We start from the raw sequence: 27,650 nt of genomic DNA on the forward strand, positions 1-27,650 counted from the left end.
ACTTTTCCATCTTCATCCATAACAAAGGCACTCTTTTCATTTTTAATATGAATTTTTTTCCCTCCAAATCCTTTATATGTGTATCCAGCAATACGGTGCATACATATACCAATTTTAAATACATTAATTTCTCTCAAAACAATGCTTTTACATTCAGCATTCAGATAAAGCTTTGTGCCCTACATCAATATAACATTTTAATTTAAATAATAACTTAGAAAACATATTCAAAAGCCTCAGAAATTCAAAATGTCTTACAAATAGTACAAATATACATATACCTGCTCTAAATATTTATCTGATGGTTATTAGTAGCTTGAACGGCTTTGATGGCCATATGACATTATGGAAAGCCCTGGCGTGTGAACCTCCTCAGGCAAAGCAATGTAATGGCATTTCCAGAATGATTCATAAATAAACTACTCAAACCGCAGCTGAAAGTGCACACATGCTTGTCCTAATAGATGGCCTGCTAAATTTACACCAAATTGTACTTCGTAAACAAGGCCGGATGCAAGATAATCGAGAAGAGTTGTAGTTTGAATGGCTGAATATATGACCAGACGGATTTCAACACAACACTTTTACAACTCTACAGTTTCAATAGATTTTAACATTTTTCAGTAACAAACCTATTTTCTACAGAAGGGCTGGGCCGATAAACGTTATAATATTGAATCGTGATATAATTTATGTCAATAACAATGATAAGCTCTGGACTTTTTTTACTCCATATTGATCTAAGAGCCAATCACATATTAGAAATGTACAGTAATGGGAATCTAAAAGTGTTCATATTAGTTCATATTAAAGAATATTTGGCCACCGAAAATTTATCAGCTGAAAATATGTAATGCTATTTAATGGATTCTCTAATTTTTGTAGCTTCAGTCATTGTTGGATTACTCTTTTGAAATGGGGAACCATTATAAATCTAATTATTTATCATCGTTCAATATGGAAAATAATTATCGAGATTGAAATTTTGCCTTATCGCCCAGCCCTATTTTAAAATGAGGTGTGTGTGAAATGTGATATCAAGTGCTGCAAGTTACATATAATATATATATAGGAAGCCCTGACTGCACTGCACAATTTTATATATATATATATATATATATATATATATATATATATATATATATATATATATATATATATATATATATATACAATCGTGCAGTAGTAATAAGTGTTTAATGTAGTTAAGGCTAAGCTGTAATGCTTAATAAAGGAAGTGCTTAAATAAATAGATTAAATAAAACATCTTAAGGGATTAACAGAACTTTTTCAGAAGCTATTTACAATCATTTTTAAAATTGTTATTAAATTATTTAAACTTTTCAATTCTAGCTAACATTACTTTATTCTTAAAGGTGCAGTTCTCAAATATTTGGAAAATGCATTTGACACACTTGCAGCCAATCAGCAGAAAGGGGGGTGTCTATTTATGATTTCCGAAATATAATAGAGAGAGGCTTTGGGATATGTTTTTTGTTTTGGTTCTTTTTAATATCAGCATCGTTTTCCGAAATTCAGTGCAACTTTAAATGTATAAACATTTTGAAAATATATATATTTCTTATTTACATCTTGCAGTTCTGCGGTTCGTTCTTGGTACCTTACTTAAATGATCTAAGATGATTTAACAGATCCTGGATCCTTTAATCTCTGGCTAATTTTTGTCTTTAAACAAGTTCGCAAATCAGGTTAAAATGTCTGGATGAACTGATCTGAGATCACTGCATGTGTTGGCTGACGACACAGCAGCGTAATGACATCATCTGATTAATATTCAATTATCCATGTGAGCCAAATGACATCAAATTCATAGTAAACGGTTTGTTGAATATGATACGTAATAACTTTACACCTTTGTTGTGAGCTGCAGGCTTTACACTTATGTGTCAAGAGTATTTAGCAAGTTATTTTATTTTACATTTAGAGCTGATTTTCTTTATTATAGTAGCCTAGGCCTGTTTAAGTTTTTCTTAATCGTTGTAAGGAAAAACTGGCTGTTTAAATTACTTTTGTATCAAAAAAGATTTAAAGGTGTCTGCAACTTCTTCAATGCACCAAATCAGCGTCATATTAGCTGTCAAAACACGTGCATGACTGCATAAATAATTATTCCTTTAAAGAAAACAAATATTGTGCATGTCTATTGTCATACACAATGTGTACTAAAGCTGGTAAAATAGTATTTTTTTGTGTCTAAAAAGTCCATAATAATAAACATTCTTTTTATACCCCTGGGGAGAACCACCCCAGTCTAATGGGCCTACTTTTATTTCGGATTGCAGATTGCATGTTATATTTATATAACTTTTTAAAAACTATTTGACTATTTTCCCAAGTGTATATAACTACTATACTGTAAGAAAATATCAGCATTAGGTACATACTTTTTGAGTATCACCTTTGCGTGAAAAGACCCGATCTAATCTTGTTTATATGAAATAAGCTGCTGCTCCCAAGCAGGTTTGAGCTACCAGACCTACCAGACAGTTTTTGGGTGTGCAACTTAGTTCAGAAGACACATTCACACTAGCTAAACATACTGAACTCAAAAAAACCAGGGTGTGAACCAAAAGTGCTAGTGTGAAAGCAGCCTTAATCTAATACTGCGAAAGCTCGCAAAATGTTAATCATTTACAAAAAATAGATTAAAAATCCAGTCTAATGTGTCTGAATGCAAAACATCACACCCAGTGTCCACCTTTACTTAACATTATCCACTTGTAATCAAATCATAAAATAGTTAGTGAATAAGTCCTTCTAGTGTCTAAGATTACTGCGAAAACTTTGAATCAAGGGTGACCTTTTACATAAATTTTCATCTACAGTAAAATAACTTTGAGGGAAAGGAAGCTTCAGCATCTAAATTGGTCCAAGTACAAACCACAAACTGTCCTTGAGGACCAGTACCAGAAATGATCTGGAAGTACCTGGCAGTTTCATAATCCCACCGTAGACATAACGGAGGTTTGTAAAACTACAGTAATGACCATTGCAAACCCTTAGCAGGAGCTAGTTGACATCTACATACAGCAGAGCTTTGGTTTGAAGCACTATCTCACCTGCGTGCACCTGCTTAGTGTGTCTTTACACTGGGCTTTGTCCTAAATCTAACACCCACATGCATCCCTGAAGTAGCGAGAGGCCGCGGTTTGGGATTTTCTCCTTCATATTAAACTCTCTAGAGTCTCCATGCTCTTCAGTTCATCTGCATCAATGGAGGAATCGGGGCATGTGTCTGCACTGAGCACCTCAGGTAGTAGGGTGTGTGTGTAAATGCTCTGATACTCTTGGAGCACCTTGGCCACCGTATTGTGCCCAAACTGCATCGCATCATCAAGAGGTGTGTTTCCCCATCTGTAGAACAGATGGACGAGTATTACACACACATGAAACAAAAACAAAGCAGAAAAAGAACAATGGGCATGGGTTTGCAGTACCTGTCCTTTACATAGGGGTTGACCTTGCAGGTGTCTGTTAAAAACTTGACTGCTTCTAAGTGCCCTGAAACCAGAGTTTAGAGACCTATTAATACATTTACAACCAATTCAGATGTCACGATTTGATCCTTAGGACTCGTTATCCATGCTGTTAGTAATCATTTTCAACTTAATTTCCAGACTTAAGGTCCACTTCATAGAGATGAAGTGATTAATAATGAATTAAAGGAATAGTCCACCCAAAAAATGAGGATTATATTATTAATTACTCGCGCTTGTGTTGTTCCAAACCCCTTCAGACCTTTGTTTGTTTTCAGAACACAAATGAAGATATTTTAGATTAAATCTGAGATAATCCTCCATATAAGATGATTTGGAGACATCCTCAAAACAGACTATATACTATCAGTGGTTCATTCATTCATTTTCTTTTCGACCTAGTCCCTTTATTAATCAGAGGTCTCCACAGCGGAATGAACCGGCAACTATCCAGCACATGTTTTACGCAGCAAATGCCCTTCCAGCTGCAACCCATTACTGGGAAACACCCATAGACTCTCATTTAGACACATACACTACTGACAATTTAGCTTATTCAATTCACCTGTACCGCATGTCTTTGGACTTGTGGGGGAAACCGGAGCACCAAAAGGAAAGCCACACAAACACAAGGAGAACAAGTAAATTCACACACAGAAATGCCAACTGACCCCGCCGAGGCTTGAACCAGCGACCTTCTTGCTGTGAGGTAACAGCGATACCCACTGCTTCATGCTTGTTTCATGCACAAAAGTATTCTTGTAGCTTGATAATATTCTGATTGAACCCCTGAAGACACATGTGAACCACTGTTTTGACTGTATTTGGTACCTTTCTGGTCTTTAAAAGAGTTGGGACCATTGCTATCCTTGGAGGATGAGAGAGCTCTAGGATTTCATCCAAAATATCTTAATTTGTGTTTCAAAGATAAACAAAGGTTTAAGGGATTTGGTACAAGATGAGAAGTTATTATTAAGAGAATTTTACTTTTGAGTGAACAATCCCTGTTAGTAAAGGATAATGGTGATTTCACACTGACATTCTAGTTTGAATCAGGGCATAAAATGTTTTCATACAAACTGTTACTGTAAAACTCAGACTACGTATTGTAGTTGGTCTATATTTGGAATTGTGGATTGATTTTAGTGAATCTGAAATGCTCCAACGGCATGGGCTTTGTTTTCTTTCTTTTTTTTTCTCAGAGCATTTTGTGAGGGCATAAATTGATTGAAAATGCAGCAGAGTGTGAAATCAGACTATTTGAACAAAAAGCAAAGAGCACCTTTAACCAACAGTACAAAGCCAAGAGAAAACCATAACAAAAACACACAATTTTTCAGACAAAATTAAATAAGCAATAGAGACATTACTGAATAGAGAGCATTCACTCTTCATTAGTTCACAATATGGAGACGATAAAGTGAACTACTCTGCATTTAATAATACATACTAGTCAATAAAAAAATGCAATCTGATTGTTTGCACTAATGCCAGATTTGATTTTGAGCATTGTTAGCCGATCACAAATTAAGTAAAACTTGCTTAAAAGGCAAACTAAGCTGAAACAGGTTTGTTTTTATTGCAGGTCAAATATAGAAATAATAAAAAAAATTATTAGCGTGTAATAATTGATCTTATTTTAAATAATTCATTCATCAAACATGTAACAGCAGTAATGTTGTGATTTTTTTTTTGTGTGTGTGGCTTTTTTATAAATATATTTATTTATGTTATGCATATTATCCAGTTTTAATTCTATCATGATCCTTCAGCAATCAATTAAAATATTAAATTAGTGCTCAACAAAAATTCTCATTTTAATAAATGTCAAAAATACTAACTTTAAGAACAGCATTTATTAAAATGTAAATATTTTGTAATATTACAAATATTTTTACTGTTATTATTTATTGAAGGAAAATAACGTTTTCACACAATACGACGATAAACATTACAGTTTTTTTCTTTTCTAGTTTCCAAGTCCCACCCTAAACACTGAACATCCCGAGGCAGCTTAGCACAATAATTAAGTTCAAATACAATCCTTAAACAGTGTGAAGTCATGCATGTCTAGACATAACCGTGATGATGGAGGAAAGAATTAAAACAAAAAATTACAAATAACAGGAATAAATAAATAATTAAAAATTGGCAGCACAAACTACATTAAAACCCCACGAAGTGGATACAAAGAGATATACAGAATATTTAACAGCAGGGTAATTCCTTCAGATTTTTAAAATATGATAAAATAGTTTCCCAGTACATATAAATACACACTAAACCCCTTAGTGTGTATTTAATCTTTTCTAGTTTTAGAAAAGACATCACATCTTTAAACCAGGTGGGTATGGGGGTGTAGAGGATTTTCGGCATAATAAGATTCATCTGCAGGCTAATAAAGATGTATAAATATACCTATTGAGGAACAGGGCAATAATGTCCCCTCCAGGGCCTCAACACCAAAGCATATGTGTCAAATCAGCTTGAGAAAAGGATCACAAGACGTATCTAATGAATCCAGGGTAAATTCCTGCCAACCGTGACTTCCTTAAATGTTTTACTGATATTTGTGGTCCGTTTAATGGATCCCAGAATGAACTGATTTTGTGACTTTAAACTCTTGAATGGTTTTGTGTAAATAAATATTAAAATTTCTAAAAAAAAATCTTTATTACCTTCTGCTGATGCCACATGTAGAGCAGTACGACTGTCATAGTCAGTCAATTCCATATTCACCGCAGAGAGAGCGATTCTGTGAAACAAACGAGTGTCACAAGACCACTCCAATCAAAATATCTAAATGTTTTTTATTTGCCAGAAAGAGATGCTTGCCTCCTGAGAGCTGAAACATCCCCACTGTACGCAGCAAACATCAGATCCACCACAGACTTGTTCTGCAATATTGTAAACATAATCAGAGCTCAAAACTCTGCAACTTCAAACTGTGAGACTGAAAAAATCTGCTCTGCTGTCTCACCCTCTCATGGCCTGTCTGCCTGCGAGGGTCCAATTTCTTTGCAAAGTGTCTTAGATTGTCATAGTTGTGGAAGTTAAAGAGAGAGACCAGCTCCTAGGAGATAAACCAATTTAGTTAATGGTCTAAGAGACTAAATAAAACAGAGGTCACACTTTACAATAAGGTTCATTAGTTAATGTTAATTAATGCATTTACCAACATGAACAAACAATGAACAATACATTTACTACTGTATTTGTTCATGCTAGTTAACGTTAGTTAATGAAAATACAGTTGTTCATTGTTAGTTCGTGTTTATTAATGGTGCATTAACTAATGTTAACGAGCATGGACTTGGATGTTAATAATGCATTAGTAAATGTTCAATTATGATTAATAAATGCTGTACATGTGTTGTTCATGATTAAATGCATTAACTAATAATCCTTATTGTTAAGTGTAACTAACACAGAAGCTGAGATCTTAAAGAACATACCTGGCAAAAGTGGATTCCTCGAATGCTGTTTCCCACACGGTCAAGAGCCGGAGACCAACACATCACACCCATAATATTAGGAACCACAAGCAGGACGGCACCAGAAACCCCAGATTTAGCAGGCAAGCCCACCTGGGTGGGAGACCGAGAGATTTTAATGAAAAAGCTTCATATATAGATCACAGATACAAATACAAAGACATGGAATTCACCTCTATACCATCTATCGTGAAAGTAAATAAGTGAACTCAAGCAAAAAATTTGTATGATGGGGAAAAACATTCCTCGGGTAATCTAGAGCAAGTGACATGGTGCTCTGCATTCAGCAAAACTATTAGATGGATTAAACGAGCATTGGATTTCTTCAGCTTTTAATGAGTCAGTGATTCAATGACCCATTCAGTGACCTAATCACCATGACTGTCATTAAAACACTCATTAAAACAAGGGCTTTCTGCTGTTTTAGTGTCATAGTCAAGCAGCAAACTCCTGCTCTACCTTGTGAAGCAAATATGGAAGTAACTGAAACTGCAATTCTTCAAAATTCACTACTCCTGGCTTCATTATAGTGCACATTTCTATTGACCCCAATGTTAAAATGGCCAACTTTATAGCAGAAAGAGAGGTGTTTACAGCCTGGTAATTTTTTTTTGTATATTTAGCTAATATTACTCTTCATGACAACTGTGAGGGGGTGAATTTTTTAACTCATCAGTTTCCTTTATATTAGGTTTTATTAAGTCTGCAAAATTAAGGGCGTGGCCACTTGAGTGACAGCTAGGTCTTGATGGTCACTGCCATTCCAGTTGATTATTATAACATTGTCTAAATACTTTATAGTATTAGATAAATACTAGATATAGTACAAAACCAAAACCATGTGGATAGAACACAAACAAGTTGCAGGTAATGAAGTATTAAGCATTTAAAACAAAAGCCCATCTAAGCAAAATGCTAGCATGCATCCGTAGTTCCGCTCACACTCTGCCTCTATTCCCTTGGTTTACCCCAGTCAATGCAAACAAAATGGCGACTTTTAACTTCATTTGCGCTTATCAAAAACCTATGGATGACGTCATGTGATACTACATGTGCATATTTTTTTTACAGTTTATGGTCAATTTATGGCATGCCAAAACCTTCCAAGGTATGAGAATAAAAAACACTCAATTTGTCAAAATATTGATATTAAAATGAATCATAAAATAATCCTATTATCACTGCTATTATCTTCATTAAAAAAAATGAGACTAGCATCTTCTTTGGGAAAAACACAAGTTTTCATGTAAAATATTTTGTTTTAGTACATTTAAAATGTAAATGTAAGCAAACTGAGATTAAATGAATTTTGCCCACACAAGGGGACATTTTTACCAATCAGCCTAATTTGAGTTTGACACCTCTGATCTAGATGTAGCATCTACTGTGTGTGTGTACTGTATCGCACTGAGGAATTCTGTTGTTGTGTGTGAGACTCACGTGAAAGGCAAACTGGCCGGAGAAGTCGTACATGCCGCAGGAGTGCATGAGACTGAGAGTGTTTCGGACAGCCTCTGCACTGAGCACTCGCTCGCCTGTGATTGGACAGATCCCTCCATTAGCCAGAGTAGCCGCCATGACACTGCCTGACTCACACGTCACCTCGATAGAGCACAGCTGAAAGAAAAAAAAATTATTCAGAGATGCCAATATAGCATAAATGAAATTTAGAATGAAATCATAAAATGTTCTACGCCAAAAAAACGTTTTCCCAACCTCAACAAAGCAGTTTTGACCAGGTGCAACTTACAGCTAATGAAACCAGTCTGGTGCAATTTACAGCCAATGAAACAAGGCATTCTCAAGTTTCTTTGGATTTATAGTTATGTGAGTAAAACACAGATGACATTTCTTTTTATTCTAAAAAGTTTATTCATAGAATTTTTTACAAAAAAATGTGGTTTCAGAGAAAAGAAATTCATGTCCATGTTGATTTTAGATAACACAATACCAAAGTTTTAATGTTTAAATTGTTATATTTGGTAAAATAACCCTAATTAATCACAACAAATGAAGATATTTTTTTTGTTTGGACCATTTTTTTTTTCTATAAAAAAAAAGAATTGGAATGACAATATTTTATATTTGAAATTTGGAAGAATCAGATCGATAGAAACAATTAAATATTGGCATTTTGCTCAAGCCCATACCTAATAAATCCAGAAAACACAAGAAATTTTACCTCTTAATTTTTCCATAGATATAATAATTCTATGTGCATTTACCTGAAAGTAGAAGTCAAGAGCTGCTGTCATGTCAGCTCCATTAGGAAAACACTAGAGGAGAAGACAAAATAATATGTCAGAATATATTAAATAAGTCCTGTCATTATATGCATGAAAGCAACAATATCCAAACTGACGCTTACTTTTTTCTCCTTGAGATAATAGCCAATTGCATAGTTCCTGTAACCGGTCTCTTTCTCTGACTGGAAACTTTAAAAAAGCAAGAAATCACAGATTATAGGTTATTCTCTAAGAGTTTATGATTTCAAATAAATAAGTTAGAAACTCACGTGGCATTACTGAACCCAACATATTCTCGCCCAGCCATTCTCTTCAGATAATCCACCATCTGACCCAAAGAAAGAACTCCGTTGAAATTTCAGTGTTACATAAGGCTAAACTCTAAAGATTTTATAATGGGCAAGCTAAAACCTTAAAAAACAATTGAAGTTAATAAATAAATGTTTCTTAAACTTTTACTGAAATACATTGTTAGTGATTGGATGGGTGTTGGCCCAATTGGGTACAGCTTTTACAACACTATGTTTCGGTTGATTTAAGACTTATTAAGGCCTAAAATGTGGTTTTTGAAATTTCAGACTTTTTAAGGCCCTGCAGACACCCTGCTTTTTAACAAGCTAGATATCAGAAAACACTTTGGATATTTTATATCATGGAGATGTTGCAGTACTCACATAGTCAAACTTCTCTGCTTTGTTGTAACCAGGCTGTAAAGGAGAGAGAAAAGTAATTGAGATACAAATTACATTACCAAATAATCCATAAAAAAAGTGTACGTGATCACACTCCAAAAAAGTGCACTTATGATGTAATGCACAATGTTTATTGTTTAAAATGCTAAATTACCCAAGTAAGTCAGTAGGACTTAAGTACCTTATCAACATCTTGCAATTATAATTAATACTATTTTTGGGGTTATAATTAATATTGTCAATTTATTTAAGTCAAAAGTACTATTAACATATTAGGCTAATTACACTACGAGTCTCCATTTCTAGTTCATTGCTAATTCACTTAAAAGGCTAATAAAGTTGATTAATGAGTATAATTATATCTTTGATTATTACTTGAAAAAATTATTGCTCATCAGTGTTACCCATATTTACCTTTAAATTGTAAATAGCTGCTTCAAAAAACTACTCTGTTTTAGTAATTCATCAATTGTGATGTCTGGGGGCTAACCTCTGCTAATGCTATTAAACTGGACATCTCTACTGTCAGATGTAAAACACAACACATTCAACGTTCATATATTCTACTGCAGTCAAACAGGATAAAAAACGATTTACATTAGTAAAACTAGTTTCTGTTACAGTGAATCCAATGAGTTCGTTTCTCAGCAATGCCATATTTAGACACTTGGTGGCAGTGCGTACATATGCATTAATGAACAGATCATGAGTGTCATCCATTAGAAAGTTATAAAATCTGTTATGAGTAAACTTAATATGTGTTCTGCATTTGAAAGCATATCAAACCATATAAATAGTCCTTTCATAAGCAAGAAAGAAAGAAAGAATTTTGCACCTTCGCTTACCATTATGATTGGTCATACTTTGCATTGCACAGCAGCACTAGGAATGAAGTTAAGTAACAGAACATGAACTGGTGGTGCCAAACTTTTATTGGGAACAATATCAGGTTTCACATGTCCTAAGGTGGGATGTTAAGGTGATGTTAAACTTCCACAAGGTCCAGAAGGGAGTCCCTTGTGCAAAGGTCAGTGCAATGCGAGCTGAGATGTCTTCATCTTAAAAAGTACTCTTGCGTGTCTGCGCTATGTGAAGTTGTGTAACTTATTTAAGGGCAAAGGTAAAAGCTGTATAAACTTGAAATAAAAGTAAAGAGACGCTTAATTATACATTGATCAGATATTTCAGTTCATTTAAACCTCTAAAACCTTTCAATGCAGTTATAAAGCTGCAAGTGATTTTGACTGCAGAAAACGTGACCTTTTTTAAAAATGAGCTGAAAGGCGTATTTCTCAGCTCGTCTCCTGATTGGCTGTTCAGACACACCTCTTGACCACTAACAGCTTTTAATATGTGATCATTCCACAAAGAACCACCCTCTCACTCCACACACACAAACACACACTTATTCAGCTATTTAAAGCCAAGGCAAAAGGAAAGGACTGAAATATAATTTTGTCCCAATAAAAACCATCATAGTCACTTCTGACATCCAAACTGCACAGCACAGCAGTTTTTACTATGGCTTGCAAAATAGAATTACGTTTTTTGTAATAGTATGATGGTTCCCAGAGATGGGTTTGCTTGAAGGGCATCCGCTGCATAAAAACATGCTGGATAAGTTGGCGGTTCATTCCGCTGTGGCAAGGCCGGATTAATAAAGGGACTAAGCCAACAAAAAAATTAATAAATGAATAGCATGATGGTTTTTTTAAGCGACAGTAAAAAATTATATAAGTAAATAAAAATATAACCTAAATAAAAATAATGTCTGTTAAGAAGTATCACCTGAAATTTCTCCAAAACAATATTCATTTACCTTTAAGAGAGAGCTGATTACAATCGCTCCTGCATTCACCATGGGATTATGGGGCTTCTCTGGGAAAACAAAAAAGTTTACACATGCATCATGTTGAATGGAAGGGATTTCGAAACAGATCCAGTAAAGATTGCAGATGCAATGTTCCTCAGAGGTGAGGAAATGCATTGATAAGCTTTATAGAGAAAGGAGCTCTGACAGTTTTACAGCTTCTTCTTAATCCCAGACTCCATGTAGCAATAGAACAAATGAGATGACTTTGATATGACCAATTCAGAGTCTCGAATATCATCCAGGACAAAACACATTCTCATTATTATGAAAGCTGAAAATGGTTGTGCTGCTTAATATATTTGTAGAAACTGTTTTTTCTTAGCCTTTTAAAGAATAGTTTAAGTCAACAACATTTACTTGAAAAATAGACATTATAGTATAATTATAAATGCATTCACCATCAATTTAATGCATCCTTGCTCATTAAAACCACTTAATTTATTTCAATCGTAATCTCTTCCTGATTACAACGTTTGAAAGTATTAAAGCTCATTTTCTATACTACCAATATTGTGCGAAATGTTAATTCTGGGATCTTCTCAAATTACACAGATGTGCATAAATAAACTATATTTGCATAATTTGATGTGCCAACATTCTACTTGAAAGACTTCTCAGTAACCAAAATAGAAATAAGACATATTGTAATGGTTTCTCACCCTCTTCGTCTAAAGACAGTTTGTTGAATTTGAGGCCGCTGGGTTCTTTCCCCACATATCTGTGCACGTGTTCACTGCCAGTCTCGTGCACAGCTAGAGCATATTCCAGAGGCTTCACACACGACTGCAAGCAGAATGGCACATTCGTGTCTCCTACCGCATGCCTGTGTATATAGGAAGACACTAAATAAAGCTCAAAGTGATAGAACCAAGGAAAGAGGGGAAAAATATATAGTCATTTTTCCAAAACTAAAAGCTTGTTGGGTAATTAAAATGGAAAACTAGATTAAGGTTAAAAACACCATTTAAAACTTTAACACCACATATTTAAAAATGTAGATTATATATTGTATATCTTTATAGCAAAACCTTGGTCTTTCTGTGGATATAGTGACGTGTATATGTTTCATATAGAGAGCTATTACAATAAAGATACTTGAAGGTTGTTCTGTTCTGTTTTTTCCAGACTCTGGATTCTAAAATCACTGAAGACACTTCGTTCTTTCCAGTGTTGTGGAGTTGCTAGCTTCAAGTAGCACAACTTCTACTAGCACAACTTTATTTTTCAGTTGCTAACTATGTTTTCCAGCAACTGTGGTACAGATTGACAATGGTTACATTCTATTTTTGTGAACCTACAACGGTGTGAAGCAGCACATCGTCATCTTACAAGATCATATGCTTAAATGGTGTATAACAGCCATTGTTAATTGTTGTTTATTCAGTTATTACTGCTAGTTTATAAATAATAATGATATTTTTGAAGTATACAATAATTGAAATAAAATCCATTATATATTCTAACATGAAGCAAGAATGTTGTGTGAGGCCTTCAATATAATTTCTTACCAAAATGGAGCCGCCTGCCACACAATTTGTAATCAAACAATAAAATAACAGTGTGTAATACAACATTAAGCTTTGATATCACAATTGTTTAGCATGTTTTAACAAAGTACAAAAATATTTTAATTGTAAGATTCCTCGTTCACATTAATTCACTTATTTGATATATATGTTTTAAGTTGATATTTAAGTTTTTAGTTGATATATATGCATAGTTTCAATGCAGCTATTTGTCATAGCTAGTCATTTGTAGCATAGCTACAGTGTAGCTACATTTTTATGTAATTTCTCAGTAGCTTATTTAACTGATGAGCTTTCAGAGTAGCTTCTCCAACACTGGTTCATCCTCGAACTGTACTGCTTGTTTGGTGATTAGAATATCTGTTTTGAACTGCTGTCTTGAATTAAATGTGACATGGTGTGTGACATCTGTTGCTCCAGTTGCTATACGTGATGCAGCGCTGCACTTGTCTGGTGTTGACCACCTTATGTTAAATGGTAAGTATAATAAGACAATAATAAATGTTACTACCGATGACATGCACTCTTGAAGAAATAATAGAAAATAAAAAGAAAAGAAAAAAGGAAAGGTAAATTGTAGAAAGTTGTAAAAACATAATTATAAATAAATAAAGGTAAAAATGTTCAGATATTTTTGGTCAGTAAGATTTTGAAAGGCTTCGGTTTTGCTGACCAAGTCTGTATTTCTTTTTATCAAAAAGGTAGTTAAAAATTGTAGTAATGTGTTGGAGCCAGGCTTGTGTGCCGACATATAGCACCATTGGGCTCATGGCGACCCAAGTTTGATTCCTGGCTCAAGGTCCTATGCCGATCCTTCACCTTTCTCTGCTACCAATACTTTCCTGTCTGTTCTAGACTATCCTATCTCAATAAAAGGTGAAAAACCCCTAAAAAACAATTATTTAAAAAAAGTAGCAATGTTGCGAAATACTAGTACAATTTCAACATATTAAAATGCAATTTATTGCTGCTATGGAAAGCTGAATTTTCAATAGTATCACATGACTTTTAAGGCTCTTTTTGAAAGTTAATAATATTCAGTTGATTTAACTAACAATAAAATAAAATATCCATCCATTCTGATATCCATACAATACAACACAGCAATTTTACTATGGCTTGCAAAATAAAATGTAAACTAATGCAAAAAAAAAAGTAATTGTACAATGATTATTTTAATCACCAGTGGAAAAATAAATAAAATAATATAAAATAAAAAAAATAAAATCCATTCTGATATCCAACACAGAACACAGAAATTTTACTATGGCTTGTAAAATAAAATAAAAGTTTATTTTTGTTATAGTATAATGATTATTTCACTAGTGAAAAAATAAAATAAATAGAAATACCCTATTCAATTCAATTAAATAATTAAATTCAATTAAATTCTCTTGCCTGGCTCTTTACTCCTAACTTCTTAAAGACAGTGCTCATAAAATGTTCAATTTAATCAAATGGGGCATTATTTGAACACACGGTGCAAAGAGTTAATTCTGCACTCTTCTCTCATTACATAAATATGAGTAAATAAACTGTATTTCACCTCTGACCATCCACTGTGCACAGAGAAACTCCCCAGAGATCTGGACTGAACTTCGCCAGCTGAGGGATGTAGTTTGCTACCTGTGCAAACACACACATTCACAAACAGAGAACATATGTTGATAAATGTGTTTGTTAAGGCCAAGGTCATTCCAAAACAGCGATAAAGAAAATCGATGGCTTACTTTCCCTCCTTGCTGAGTCTGTGCGTCACAATACAGATGGTTTATGAGCGAGGTAAACGCTTCAAAGTCTGGAATGATGAACTTTCTCTGGAAAGCTTGAGTCAGGAGGACTATATTACTGCCAACACATCTAGAAACAGAAACACACTTATGCTCATGTGACATAACAGCCACCTGTGATCTGTAACGTGCTAAGAGTCGAACATAGCAGGACATGATATATGATCAGTGTTTATTAAAGCCAACTGAATGGTTTCAAAAGAAGCTGTGCCTTAGTGGAATAACAAACGCATTATCTCTAATCACTGGTTAGCTTTACAGCTGAACGCAGGTAGATGCACATAAACTACAGGTCAACCGTTTGGGATGAGTACGATTTTTACAAATCTTTGTAAAAGAAGCCTCTTGTGCTGACCAATACACTGATGCTTTTTTTTGATGGTTCAACTGAAATATTCTTACAATATAAAATAACTGTTTTCCTATTGAATGTAGTTTCAATTGATTAATTTAAAGGGCACCTATGATGAAAATCATCTTTTGTAAGTTGTTTGGACAGAACTGTGTGTAGGTTTGGTGTGTCCACAGTCATAATGGGGTGACAGAAACACCTCTGACAGAAGCCTCTCTTTTTTATTTATTAAAAATAGGATCGGTGACGCAGTGGCACAGTAGGTAGTGCTGTCGCCTCACAGCAAAAAGGTTGCTGGGTCGCTGGTTCAATCCTTGGCTCAGTTGGCGTTTCTGTGTGGAGTTTTCATGTTTTCACCCTGCGTTCACGTGGGTTTCTTCCGGGTGCTCTGGTTTCCCCCACAGTCCAAAGACATGCGGTACAGGTGAACTGGGTAGGCTAAATTGTCCGTAGTGTATGAGTGTGTGTGTGAATGTGTGTGTGGATGTTTCCCAGAGATGGGTTGCTGCTGGAAGGGCATCCGCTGCGTAAAAATGTGCTGGATTAGTTGGCGGTTCATTTCGCTGTGGCGACCCCGGATTAATAAAGGGACTAAGCTGACAAGAAAATGAATGAATGAATGAAAAATAGTATAAAAATAATTCCCATTTTGAGGCCCGCTGCAACGTGACGTAGGAATGCGGTTTTTCCCAGCCCCCAATTTAATTGACAGCCGCATATTAACTTGTCTCCATAGACATCATATCAAGAAAAAAAGGCGAGACTTGCGCAAAGCAACTGGAATTAAAAGATCTGTTCAGCTCTGTGTGATCATCTGCACCTCAAAAATAAGTTTCACAAGTTTTACACATTTTTAAAACAGTGCATGTTTGTAATAAAGGCAGTACTTGTAGCTTTTTTTGCAGTGTTCAGAAACCTATGGGTGACGTCACGGATACTACCTCCATATCTTTTACAGTCTGTGTGTGACTCACCGTTACAGAAAGGGTTGAAATAACTCCATAACAAATACATCAAATAACCATGGGGAAAGTTCTTACTAATCAAGGGAGATCTGCTTCGTTGTTGTTTGCCACTGTGCTGTTTATCTGAGGTGAGATGCAACAGGAGAGGCTTCACCCATCAGAGCCATAAAGAGATCTCTTCGGCTCTGACACGCATGTGTGAACGGTGGGCGGGGAGATTTATTATTTATTATTTACCTTTAATTATCCTGGATGTATTCAATTGTTCAGAAGGAAAAGGTAAAACAAGACTATGTCTAAATTTTAAAAAGAGTTTTAAAATGCTGCTATTTTGAACTTTCATCAAAGAATCCTTAGAAATTATATGAATTGCAATTTTCACAAAACTAGATTCAGTTGTGAAATATTCTTACAAGATAAAATAATTAGTTTCCTATTGAATGTACTTTAAATTTTAATTTATTCCTTTGATTAAAAGCTGAATTCTTCATTACTCCAGTCTTCAGCGTTACATAGTCATTCACAAATCATTCTAATATGATGCACTGCTGACCAAGAAACACTTTATTATCATTAGTGTTGATAACTTTTGGGCTGCTTCCTATTTTTGTCAAAAATGTATCAATTAAAATGCATTATTTACCTTTAATCCTCATGAATGCATTCCATTGTTAAAGAGTCCTTTGATGAGACAATGTATACATTTTTAAAAAGATTTTAAAAATGCTACTATTTTAAACTTTATTTCATCAAGAACCTTAGAAATTACATGAGTTGCAATTTTCACAAAGCTAGGTTCAATTGTGAAATATTATTACAACATAAAAGAACTGTTTTCCTATTGAATGTAGTTTAAATGTACATTTATTCCATTGATTTAAAGCTTTTTTTTTTTTAGCATCATCAATACTTCAGTCTTCAGTGTCAGAAATCTTACTAACGTGATGTTCTGCTGACCAATTAACACTTATTATTATCATTACTGTTCAAAACTGTTGGGCTGCTTCCTATTTTCACTGAAAATGTGTCAATAAAAATCTCTTATTTACTTTTAATCATCATGGATGCATTCAATTGTTCAAGAGTGAAAGTAAAGACAAGAAACAAGATATAATATATATATTTTAAATGCTGTTAATTTAAATTTTCATTTAATCAAAGAATCGTTAAAAAAATAAATAGCAGATTTCATAAAACTAGTATAACAGGAAAAAAAAAATTTAATAAACATTAATAATTATAGGACTCAATAGCATCAATTGAGTACCAATATTAACTGTTCATAACAGAACAGCAAATCATCATAATATACAGTAATGATTTCTAAAGAATCACATGACAATAAATATTGGAGTAACGACCATGAAAATTATGATTCTTTAATCAAAGAAATAAATGCAATGTTAAATGACATACAATTAAAAAAACTGTTTTAAAGTCTTGATGTTCAAAATTATTTTCTACCAAAATACATTATGTATACATTATAATATTTAACAATTAAAACGTTTTTGCTGTTATTTCTGAACAAATAAATGCAGCCTTGGTGAGCAGAACAGGTTTCTCTAAGAAACTATTTAAAAAATGTACTTATCCCAAACTTTTGACCGGTAGCGTACAAATATAATACCTGTCATTATTTACGTTGGCTCTGAAGTGGAAAGTTGGGTCAAGTATTTGTATGTGATGATATGTGCATGGTGAACTGACTGGTTGTATTTAGAGTCTTCCAAGAACATTGCGCCATCATTCACCCGTAATGGCATGTGAGTGTATGTACATATCATAACAGCTGTGACTCATAAACTGTCAGCGAAGCATTGACATATCACGGAGAACACACATAAACACAATGCCTCAGTTTCCACTCACTTTCTGAACAGTTCTTGGTCCATCATTGCTGTTCCAACAGAGTCTTGCACTGCGTGGTGGATCTGCCGCATACAGTCTCTTAGACGGGGGTCAGACGTCTGCAAACCTGTGCTTTTGAGTGCCTTTGAGAATAAGAACATGTACTTTTAACATCATGGATTTAATTTTTAAATTACACAATTATTGCACAGATAATACAATAATACAGGGTGATTCAAAAAGAATACCACAACTTTGAAAAATCTGTATTTAATCAAAGAAACATGATGGAACCTTGGGTAATTAATCAATGTGAAGAGTACTCAACAACCTTCAGAGCTTCCTAAAATTGACCACAGAATGAGCTTAGCTCTCCTTTTCTTCTTTGCAGAGTTCTCGATTTTCAAAGTTGTGGTATTCTGTTTGAATCACCCTGTATTATTTAATATAATAAGATAATATAAGGAATAAACTACTTGTTTAGGATGTTATAACATTAAAAAAGGGAGACAGCGGAAATGTTTGGAGGAAAAGCATGTTAGAATCCATTGAATAAATGAATAAATAATTAAATGAAAAATTTGATTGAATAGAACCAAATATTATGTTATGGTAAATAAAACTAATAAAATAATAAGATCAAATATGATTAAGATGATCATATTTTGGAGTCTAAAAAGATTGAAAACAACTAATATAAGTAATAAAATGAACTTTAACATCAAAATAGAGCATTCAATCTTGATATAATTTTAATAGTAATATTATTCATGATGACAGCACAAGCAATTCTAATACAACAATTTAATCCAAAATGTTTTCACACAAATTTTAAGCAACATAATATGTTCACCGTTAATGATAATAATAATGTAATAATAACTTTGATTAACCCCTTTCCTGAAAGATCACCTGAATTCAAAGACAGAAGTAATAAATGATGAAAATTAAGCTTTTCCATCACAGAAATAAATTGCATTTTAAAACAGAAATTTAAATAAAAAACATATTATTATTGCAAATATATCTAGAAACTTAAAACCTCAAATATATTTAAAAATCTTACAAAGGACAAACCTTTAAATAGTATTATACTGCTCAATAAAATGCATTAAAACAGTACAAATTCTTTTTTTTATATAATTATCTGATCAAATTTTGTAGCTGCATAATATAGCCATAGTTATTTTGCAGTGTAAATTTCAAATAATGTAAATTTAAGTGCATACTGTATTCAAATACAAATCAAGCATTAATAGAGCATGCATTAAGACAGTAAATAATACTATGTTTACTTCATCATTAATTACAGTGTGGTCAACAAGAAAATACTATTTTCATAAATGCAATATATATTTACAATAACTGGCACCCCTTTCGTCAAATACTTACAATAAAAAGTGCAAACATTTGTTTTATTTGAGTTTTGCAATAGTCAAATAAAAGAGTTCAACAAAGGTCAATTTGTTAGAGTCTTACTATCTGCAGTTAGTGATTTAGCATGTGAGTTTTCATACTGCAGCTGGATGAGATGACCATCATATATAGACAACATAACCACATGCACATAAATACACATGCATTGCACACAGTGTAAGTGAGGTAACACTTTTAATGGCTGTCTATTTCTGGGTGGCATGTGTGCTAGAGTACACTGGAGCACATATGCACACAGACAGCGGAAATGAGCGGTGCTCTGGAAATTCAAAGATTAATGAGTTATTTTAGTCAAAACAGTCCATAATTCTGTGTACTACCTCTTCATGTAAAGTAAACTTAAGATGTAAACACGGATCCAAGAATGTTTGGGAATAGGTATATTTATTAGAGGCTTTAATGGAGCCCAGTCACTGGTCTGAATCTGATGTCTATTTTTAGTGACATTATATAACACTTAAGATTTATGACAATAACTTATGTAAGTATAAAAATGCCTATTTTAATCTTACTACACTATCCAAAAAAGTTGTTGCAGGGGTGGTGTACTAATACTAACCATTTAAATACAGTCCCAGTCAAAAGTTAAGAAAAGAAGAGTCTTTTACTTACCAAGGATGCATTTATATGATCAATAAAACAATAAAACTGTGAAATTGTATTTTAATCTTTACTTTTTTTTTACTTTTCTATACTTCTTAATTTTTATTTTGTTTTATAATGTAATATATTATAGGTGTTATATAAATTATTATGGTGATCCCATAATTATTAAATATGGTGTAATTATTACTGTCTTCAGTCACACGATCCTTCAGAAACTTTAGATCCTTTTTGATTAATTTTTTGTGTGGAAGTAACACCTTTTGTAACGTTATAAATGCCTAAATGTCACTTTAAGTTGAATAATAATATAATAAATAATAGTTGAGTTGCAAAAATAAAATATTATATACAGTCATCATGGTAAAGACAAAGGAAATTGGTAATTAGACGTTTTAAATGACTAAATTAATAGTTTAAATTTTGATTATTAATAATAATAACTTATCACATCTATTGTTTAAAATGTGTTTTAACATTTTTTTCTCTGTTAAATAGTTTGAGAAATAACTGAACATAATCTTTCACAATTTCACATAATTTTATTGTGTTTTTGATCAATTATATGCAGCCTTGCTGAACAACTTTCAACAACATCAAAAGTGTATGTTTGCAAAATGTTGACAGCTTTAGTACCAAAACCGTACAGGTACAACTTTAGCAGAACATCTATTATTCCCTTTGATATACAGAATATAGTCATGACAGCTCACACACAAGCACATTATCACAATAATACTCACTGTCAGGAAACGCGCCACAGAGATTTTCTCCTCTCCCTGGGTAATGGTGTAGAACAACAAGTCCTCCAACCCAGAAACCACCTTCTCCCTGCTCAAAACACAAGACAAAAACAGTTTTAAAACAAAGCATACGACGTTTAAAGAAGACAGTCCTGGAAAAATAATTGTTAAAAAGTATATTTATTATCTATTTGTCAGGGGATTTATTACCTGTACGTCGCGGCGTCAGTCTCATTGACCGCGTGCTGCTGGCGAGGATGTTGCCCTGGTGATGCGCTCGTGTGTAACGGTCGAACAGGTGAGTGTTTTCTCCCCAAACTTCCCGCAACTCTTTCCCATTTTCCAGCATTCCTGATGAGCAAAACGCCAGCTCGTGTCGCCCGTAGGGTTTTAACACAATGCATAACCAATCCGGAAAGATTTGCTTCTGAACTAGAGCTCTATAATCTTCTGAATAGCGCGTGTCTGTTGTGCTAACGAGTATTGTCGTTTCTAGTGGATTGACTCCAAGCGCACGATCGTCCCACGAGGAATGATACTGACATATGTTGACAAATTTAGCCGGTAACCGAGGGATCATACGCAGGTGAGGACACGCCTCCTGCCGGGTGTTAAGGGCGGACGGCTGAGGGAAACGGGGAGAGATCATTGGTGTGTCTCATGAATAAACGTGGATGACCCAATAGTAGAAACTGATTTGCAGTTTAGGGCAAAATCATTAAGCCTGGGCATTTTGCCTTTTAGGATTTTTTTTTTTTTTGGCATAAAATCAAATATTAACCCATTTAACCCACAACATTCATAATTGAAGCCTATAGGGTCAAATAATAGATAGGCTACATTTCTTATAAATGTGAAAAAATGGGCTATGCAAGGAGAACATTTTACATGCCTGCTAAGTGGAAAAAGGAATTTTGGATGTATCCTGGTTGTGTGCATTTATTTACAATTTTTATCGTAATTTACAGAACACACCCACTAAACATCATTTAGTGAGAAAAAGTTGCTAAATATCATGTAATGTTTTTCTAAATATCATATCAGGCATATTAGGAACAGGAATCTTTTCAATGCATTTAAAAGACTTTATAAGGATATAAGTATTTATTTTACCTGAATGCATCTGTTTTACTGAATGATGAATCATGATTACACCAGTTTGTTGACAATTTATTTACACAAAAGCTGACATATGGCTTGCATATATTATATATGCATATTATTCTATGCATATTTGATTTGGTGCAGACACAACAATTTTACATTTTTGTCTTTTACACTTTTTACAATTTAGTACTCTAATGATATACAACTGCCTGGATGAGTATAGAAAACACAGATGGGAATACACAGGAATATATTTCATGAAACTAGATGGAAATCGCTTTCTAATGAACTAGAATGGTTAGTCAGAATGTAAAGTAAGAATGAAATAATGAAAATTAAAAAGAAAATAAGCAGAGCTTTTGCATTGAGGTAGCTGTAAGTTCAAAGGGGAATCCCTGAAAAGCAATGCAGTGCTGAGTGTTAGAGGACCTGTGGTGAGGATTTTTTACGTGGAAGAGAAGGAGGAAGCAAAATAGACTTGATTTAAGGTCATGTTAAATATTATTAAGTAATTTTTTTGTCGAACAACGCTTTGCATTAAATGTACAAAATGTTTTTTCTTGGGCATAATTTTACTTTTACACCATGTTATGACTGTTTGAACAAAACAGATCTGGCAGAATATTTTTATGTGGAAAATATATTTTAAAGACAGTAGGCTCTTATGCGCCTGACGGGTTGGTTATGTAAAAGTGGACCTTAGTCAGCTCACCTCATCAGAGGGGCTTAGAAAACATTCCCAGTCGTTTTTATCTCACGATGGCCATGATCATACTTCTGACTTCTGATATCCTACACTGTCTAGAATGTCATTTTGGAGACTTGGGTCAGCATGACTCAAGGCTCACAGTCAGCCTTCCTTGGCATTGGGTCAAACATACCATATCCAATGACCCGTCGGCACTGGCGAGATCAGACTTAGTATCCAGTTAACTTAACCTTACTCATTTGAGGCTTTGCAAGAACTCACAACTTTAGGGGGTCACTTAACCTTTTCAATAGGACATAAGTCCAGGTGGAAAATTTCTGCCCCTCAGTAAAAAAAAAACTACAGATAAATTCTTGTCTGACAATTGATATTATGTGATAATCATTTGTTTTATAGCACTTTATTAATCATACTGAGGGTTTCTATCAGTTGCATTTAGAAGAACTGGTGAGAATGAATTAGTTGAATATGAATTATCTTATTGGTCAAATCTGTTCGAAAAAAGGTTGAAATAAGGCCTGTCCTGATGCACACTTCTTGGCCTTGGCCCCTTTAAAGTGGAAAAAAAAACATGTTTGTAGACATGGGGTCAGGGCAGCAAGGGTTTGTGATTCAGTTTGATTTATTTTGACAGTCCTTCACACATTGTAAATTGATTTGTTCGTGAATGAGCGAAACACTGTACATATAAAAGGTTTATTAAACTTGGGGTGCTTGTTTTATTTTATTTTCACTTTAATTTATTTTCAGCCCCAATCTTTGCTTAGTCCACAAACATTTTAATATCTCATCTCATAGCCTATCCAATTTATTTTGCAATATAAAGGCCGATCAATTTTCTTGGTGGCAAATTAACGAGAATATAGTAAAACTATACTAAGAATATAGTAAAACTATACTCCATGATTATTTTTTATGAATATAAAGTATATATATATTTTTTGTAAAACACGTGAAAGCAGATCTCTCACATTCATCTCTGTCAAATATTTCTCTGAATTGGTTCGCTCGTTTCGGGTTCCCTCTGGTGGACATATGTGACCTCACAGTCAAACCAATCTCCGATCCACAGGTGTGACCGTCGATAAAACCGTTCAGCGCTTAAGATTTGTACATTTGCATTTTTTATTTATTTTAATTAAATTTAATTGCTCATAACATCTGTATATTCTGTCTAGAATGATGAAAATGATGTTGAAGCAGGCAGTACTGTACCAACCTACCAACAACAACATTTGGGTCTCATATCCACCCAGTCCTTTTCGGCCTGTAGAGGGCAGACCGCACCAACTCACCTTTACAAACGGATACTGAGAATCAGGCGAGTCCAGCAGCACCACCATGGTGAGTAACCTCACCTTCCCACAGCCAAATGCCAGTTCAGACATGATCCTTTCAGTTACACTGGGGCTTTATTTACAGTCTCAGTTAGATCAGTTTGTGGAAGAGTATAAAAATAAGTGCTCTTTTTTGAGACAGAATTGCCTGTGAACTCTTTGATTGAATACATTCCACCTTCTGTGTAGGCTATTGTACTGTTTACTTTGGGGACCCGTCATACTCTTGCTATCACACACACACACACACACACACACTCACACAAAAAATGAACTTTTTACCTATCATATTATTTCTCCTCAATTTTTCCTCTACGATCTCCACTGCATCTGGTAGATATTGAATTGAGGGCTCCTTTTAACCAGAAGCTTGAGTAAAATAACACCCATTTATCGTTTGATCAGACACCCCTTCCCCTCGTATCATATTCTCTCGTGTTGGCACACACACATCCTTACACACATGCACGTACACCATAACCCATGCCCTACTGATGACCATGCGTCTCTTGGTGGAGAATGTTTTTCATTCCTTCACTGTGTCCATGAATGCTGGCTTTGTCTACCTGCTCCATCTTAAGCCCCCCTCTCCTTCCCCTCCATCTTCCTCCTTTCTGCCTCTCCCAACTTTCTCTGATCTCTGTACTAAACTGGTTAGAGCTCCATGTGTGTATGGTGACACTCAAATGCATTTTGCGTTGAGGAAAATGAGGAAATTATGATTATGTATCAATCTCTCATGATTTATTGACATATAAATTGATTAAAACAGTAATGTAGGTTGTACCTTTTGTACTTTTTAGGTACCAATATATGACCTTGGACCACAAATCCAGTCATAATTGCAAATTAGCCAATTAAGATTTATATATTACCTGAAACCTAAATATATAAGTGTTTGTGTTTACTTTGTTAGGACAGAACAACCTTTTTCTGAGAGACAATTATGTGAAAATCTGGAATCTGATGGTTGAAAAAAGAAAAACTGTAAATCTCACTATTAAATTTGTATTAATTAAGGTCCTAGCACTAGTACATTTGCAAAATATCTTCATGGAACAGGAGATACTTCTTTACCTAATATTCTAATGATGCTTGGGATAAAATAAATATATAATATTTTGACCAATGCAGTGTATTGTTGGTTATTGCCCAAAAAATATCTGTGTAGCACAACACTTGTTGTACAGGGTTACATATAGACCTTTTTTTGGCACAAAAGTTTACCCCATTGACAACTTTTGCTTCTTTAATTTGAAGAGTGATGGTTATCAATTGATTACATATGTTGTAACTGTACAAACACACAGTGTGTACAATGTACATTACCATTTTAACACTATTTTTAATGCTTTTAGTTTTTTAGACTCATCAAGAGTGCATTTATTTCCTAAAAATGTAATGATAACAGTACTATTTAGAAATAATTATGCAATTTGAGATGCGTTTTCTAATTTAATATATTTTATATTTAAACTATTTCAAGTGATTATATTTCAGCCTCCATTACTCTATCACGTTATTCACTAAAATCACTTTTACACTGTAAACAAATGACATAATCAGTAAATTATGACAACATATGTGTTTGTTTGTAGCTTTTTACTAAAAATCTTCTTTTGTGTTTAACAATAGAAGCTCATTAAAGACTAGAACCACTTGAGGGTGAGTAAATAGAGGGTCAACCATCCCTTTAATTGTGCTGATGTAATGAATAATACGTTTCCACCTGGATTAGACACGGGCCTATACGATTCTGAAGCAATGATAACCTTGGATAAAAAATATTGCAGTTTCACAGTATTAAGATTACTGCTCAAAAATATGCTTTTAAAGATGTCTGGGCAAAAAACAACTCCTTTTTCCCAACTGAACACAAAACATTTTAGTTTAAGAAACATTTCAAATATTTTGGAATAGTAAACATGTCATGCTAAATAATTGAAGTAAATCATTGACTTCTGCTATTTTTATTCATTTTTAAAAACAGATTCCTTTACAACTTGAAAGCATAACCCTTTATTTTCTTTGGATATAAAGTCAGTTAGTGCATAAGTGATTTGTTTTTCAAATATTTCCTGAATCAGAGGCTGACCAGTAGCTTTTGATGTAGAGGGTCCTTTTCTGCTGGAGATACCGTTGCCCTAAAAAGCTAAATAAAATACCCATAAAAACACGTTTTAAAAAACTTACATATACCGTAGGAATGGTGTAACAAAAGAAAAAGTTGCAGTTTTAAAACCTTGCTTTTCTAAACCGAAGTAAACCTTGAAACCAGTTATCATCCCTGCATGGTTTGAGAACACTGTGAGGTTAAACTGCAGTGTCCACAACCAGGGTCAGTTTCTCAGGCCAGTTCACAGAACTTAACCCTCAACCTCCAATGTGTACCAAGGAGCTGCTAAGAATGCAGAGTCCTGTGGTAAACTATTTGTTTTGGTGAAGTATTCACTGTGTGTGTTTGTTCTACAGTCCACCATAGATAAACACTATTGTTTTGTTTGCACCGATAGTAGACTGCAAAAGGGCTCCATCATATAAAATCACACCTGAGGAAATATTTAAACAACCTCAGTTATCTAGTGATGGCATTTCAATGTTTTTGCTATTTGAGGGTGACCAAATATATCATGGAGACTAGTCAACACTTCTATATATACATTTACTGTGCAGCAGTAACAGTTTTAATTCTATAGCACCTCATATTGCACCCCTTGGGGGCTTTTAGACCACTATTTAAACCCCTGTTCAAGAGTTTTGATTAAATGAGAATTGAAGCTTTGGATAAAGTCAAAGGAGAGCTGTTAAACCCAGACAGTGGTGTCCTGGATGAATTAAGCTCATCCCTGGCCTAAATCAGTCTATCAACAGGGACTCTTCATTCAGAAACTCCTCCGTCCCTGGACACCAGCCTCTCTGTTTGCCATAGCTTATCTCAGAAGTTATGAGAATAAATAGAAAGCTTTATGAGACCAAACAAAGACAGAACGAATCCTTCCCCCACTTCAGGCCCCCCATGCGCACTGTAATATCAAACAGAACAGCACGCTTTCCCACGACCGTGACAGTCTGATTATACTAAAGGTGAAAAATGACCAAAAAATGTTGTTTCAATTTACTGTCATATAAATATGAGAGGTCAAATATCCTGTCTGGGAGAGTATTTGCCCTTTAATTACGGTTTAGTCTCAAGTGACACAAATGTTCGCTCTTGTGAGGCAGTTGGGCATCTAATCTTGGCACATTAATAACAGAAAAAAGCAAACAGAAATCATTGAAAAATGACCTGTTCTTTGTACCTAACCCAGAAAATAAATCGATTCACACAACTAAAAATGCCAATAAAAGTCATTGTGTTAGACTGTAGTTACATTTTCACCATGAAAACTTGTCAGAGCAGAGATCAAGTTCCTGAAATCCAATTCAAA

The 27,650-nt window shown here is 34.1% G+C and overlaps 1 protein-coding gene and 1 long non-coding RNA gene across 6 annotated transcripts in view; one reads left to right on the forward strand and one right to left on the reverse strand.

Moving 5' to 3' along the window:
• On the reverse strand, positions 1-21,619 carry gls2a (glutaminase 2a (liver, mitochondrial)). Of its 4 annotated transcripts, none has more exons than XR_015497836.1 (19): positions 21,280-21,619; positions 21,070-21,157; positions 18,308-18,429; positions 15,059-15,188; positions 14,875-14,954; positions 12,462-12,625; positions 11,749-11,807; positions 9,912-9,944; positions 9,507-9,565; positions 9,360-9,426; positions 9,217-9,267; positions 8,432-8,608; positions 6,953-7,084; positions 6,478-6,570; positions 6,333-6,394; positions 6,176-6,252; positions 3,459-3,522; positions 1,887-3,375; positions 1-650 (listed from the first exon to the last, which is right to left on the reverse strand). XR_015497836.1 is itself a non-coding variant. In XM_087264566.1 (18 exons), the coding sequence occupies exons 1-18, from the start codon at positions 21,471-21,473 to the stop codon at positions 3,186-3,188; spliced, it is 1,842 nt and encodes a 613-aa protein (XP_087120692.1). In that variant the 5' UTR covers positions 21,474-21,619; the 3' UTR covers positions 1,798-3,185. The 4 variants fall into 4 exon arrangements, 2 of the variants coding, with proteins under 2 accessions (XP_087120692.1, XP_087120691.1); XR_015497835.1 differs by having other exon boundaries at positions 21,070-21,160; XM_087264566.1 differs by lacking the exon at positions 1-650 and having other exon boundaries at positions 1,798-3,375.
• LOC147835571 (uncharacterized) overlaps positions 21,297-27,650 on the forward strand; it is a 7,445-nt gene continuing 1,091 nt past the window's right edge. Inside the window, exons 1-2 of one of the 2 annotated variants that reach the window (XR_015497837.1) lie at positions 21,297-21,367; positions 24,064-24,229. This is a non-coding gene — a long non-coding RNA (uncharacterized LOC147835571). Of the gene's footprint in view, positions 21,656-24,063; positions 24,230-27,650 lie in introns of both variants that reach the window. The other variant, XR_015497838.1, reaches the window with a different exon arrangement.

This window comes from Danio rerio, chromosome 8, assembly GCF_052040795.2.
Source record: "Danio rerio strain M-AB ecotype USA chromosome 8, GRCz13ab, whole genome shotgun sequence".
NCBI lineage: Eukaryota > Metazoa > Chordata > Actinopteri > Cypriniformes > Danionidae > Danio > Danio rerio.

What these genes read in the sequence shown, in the direction of transcription:
- gls2a (XM_087264565.1), bottom strand. Translation starts at nt 21,473, where the DNA reads ATGCATTGTGTTAAAACCCTACGGGCGACACGAGCTGGCGTTTTGCTC. An exon ending in CTCTTGACTTCTACTTTCAG is followed by an intron (nt 8,609 to 9,216) that starts GTAAATGCACAT and finishes TTTTTCTTTCAG; the next exon opens with CTGTGCTCTATCGAGGTGAC. An exon ending in GAGGAATCCACTTTTGCCAG is followed by an intron (nt 6,571 to 6,952) that starts GTATGTTCTTTA and finishes TTTATCTCCTAG; the next exon opens with GAGCTGGTCTCTCTCTTTAA.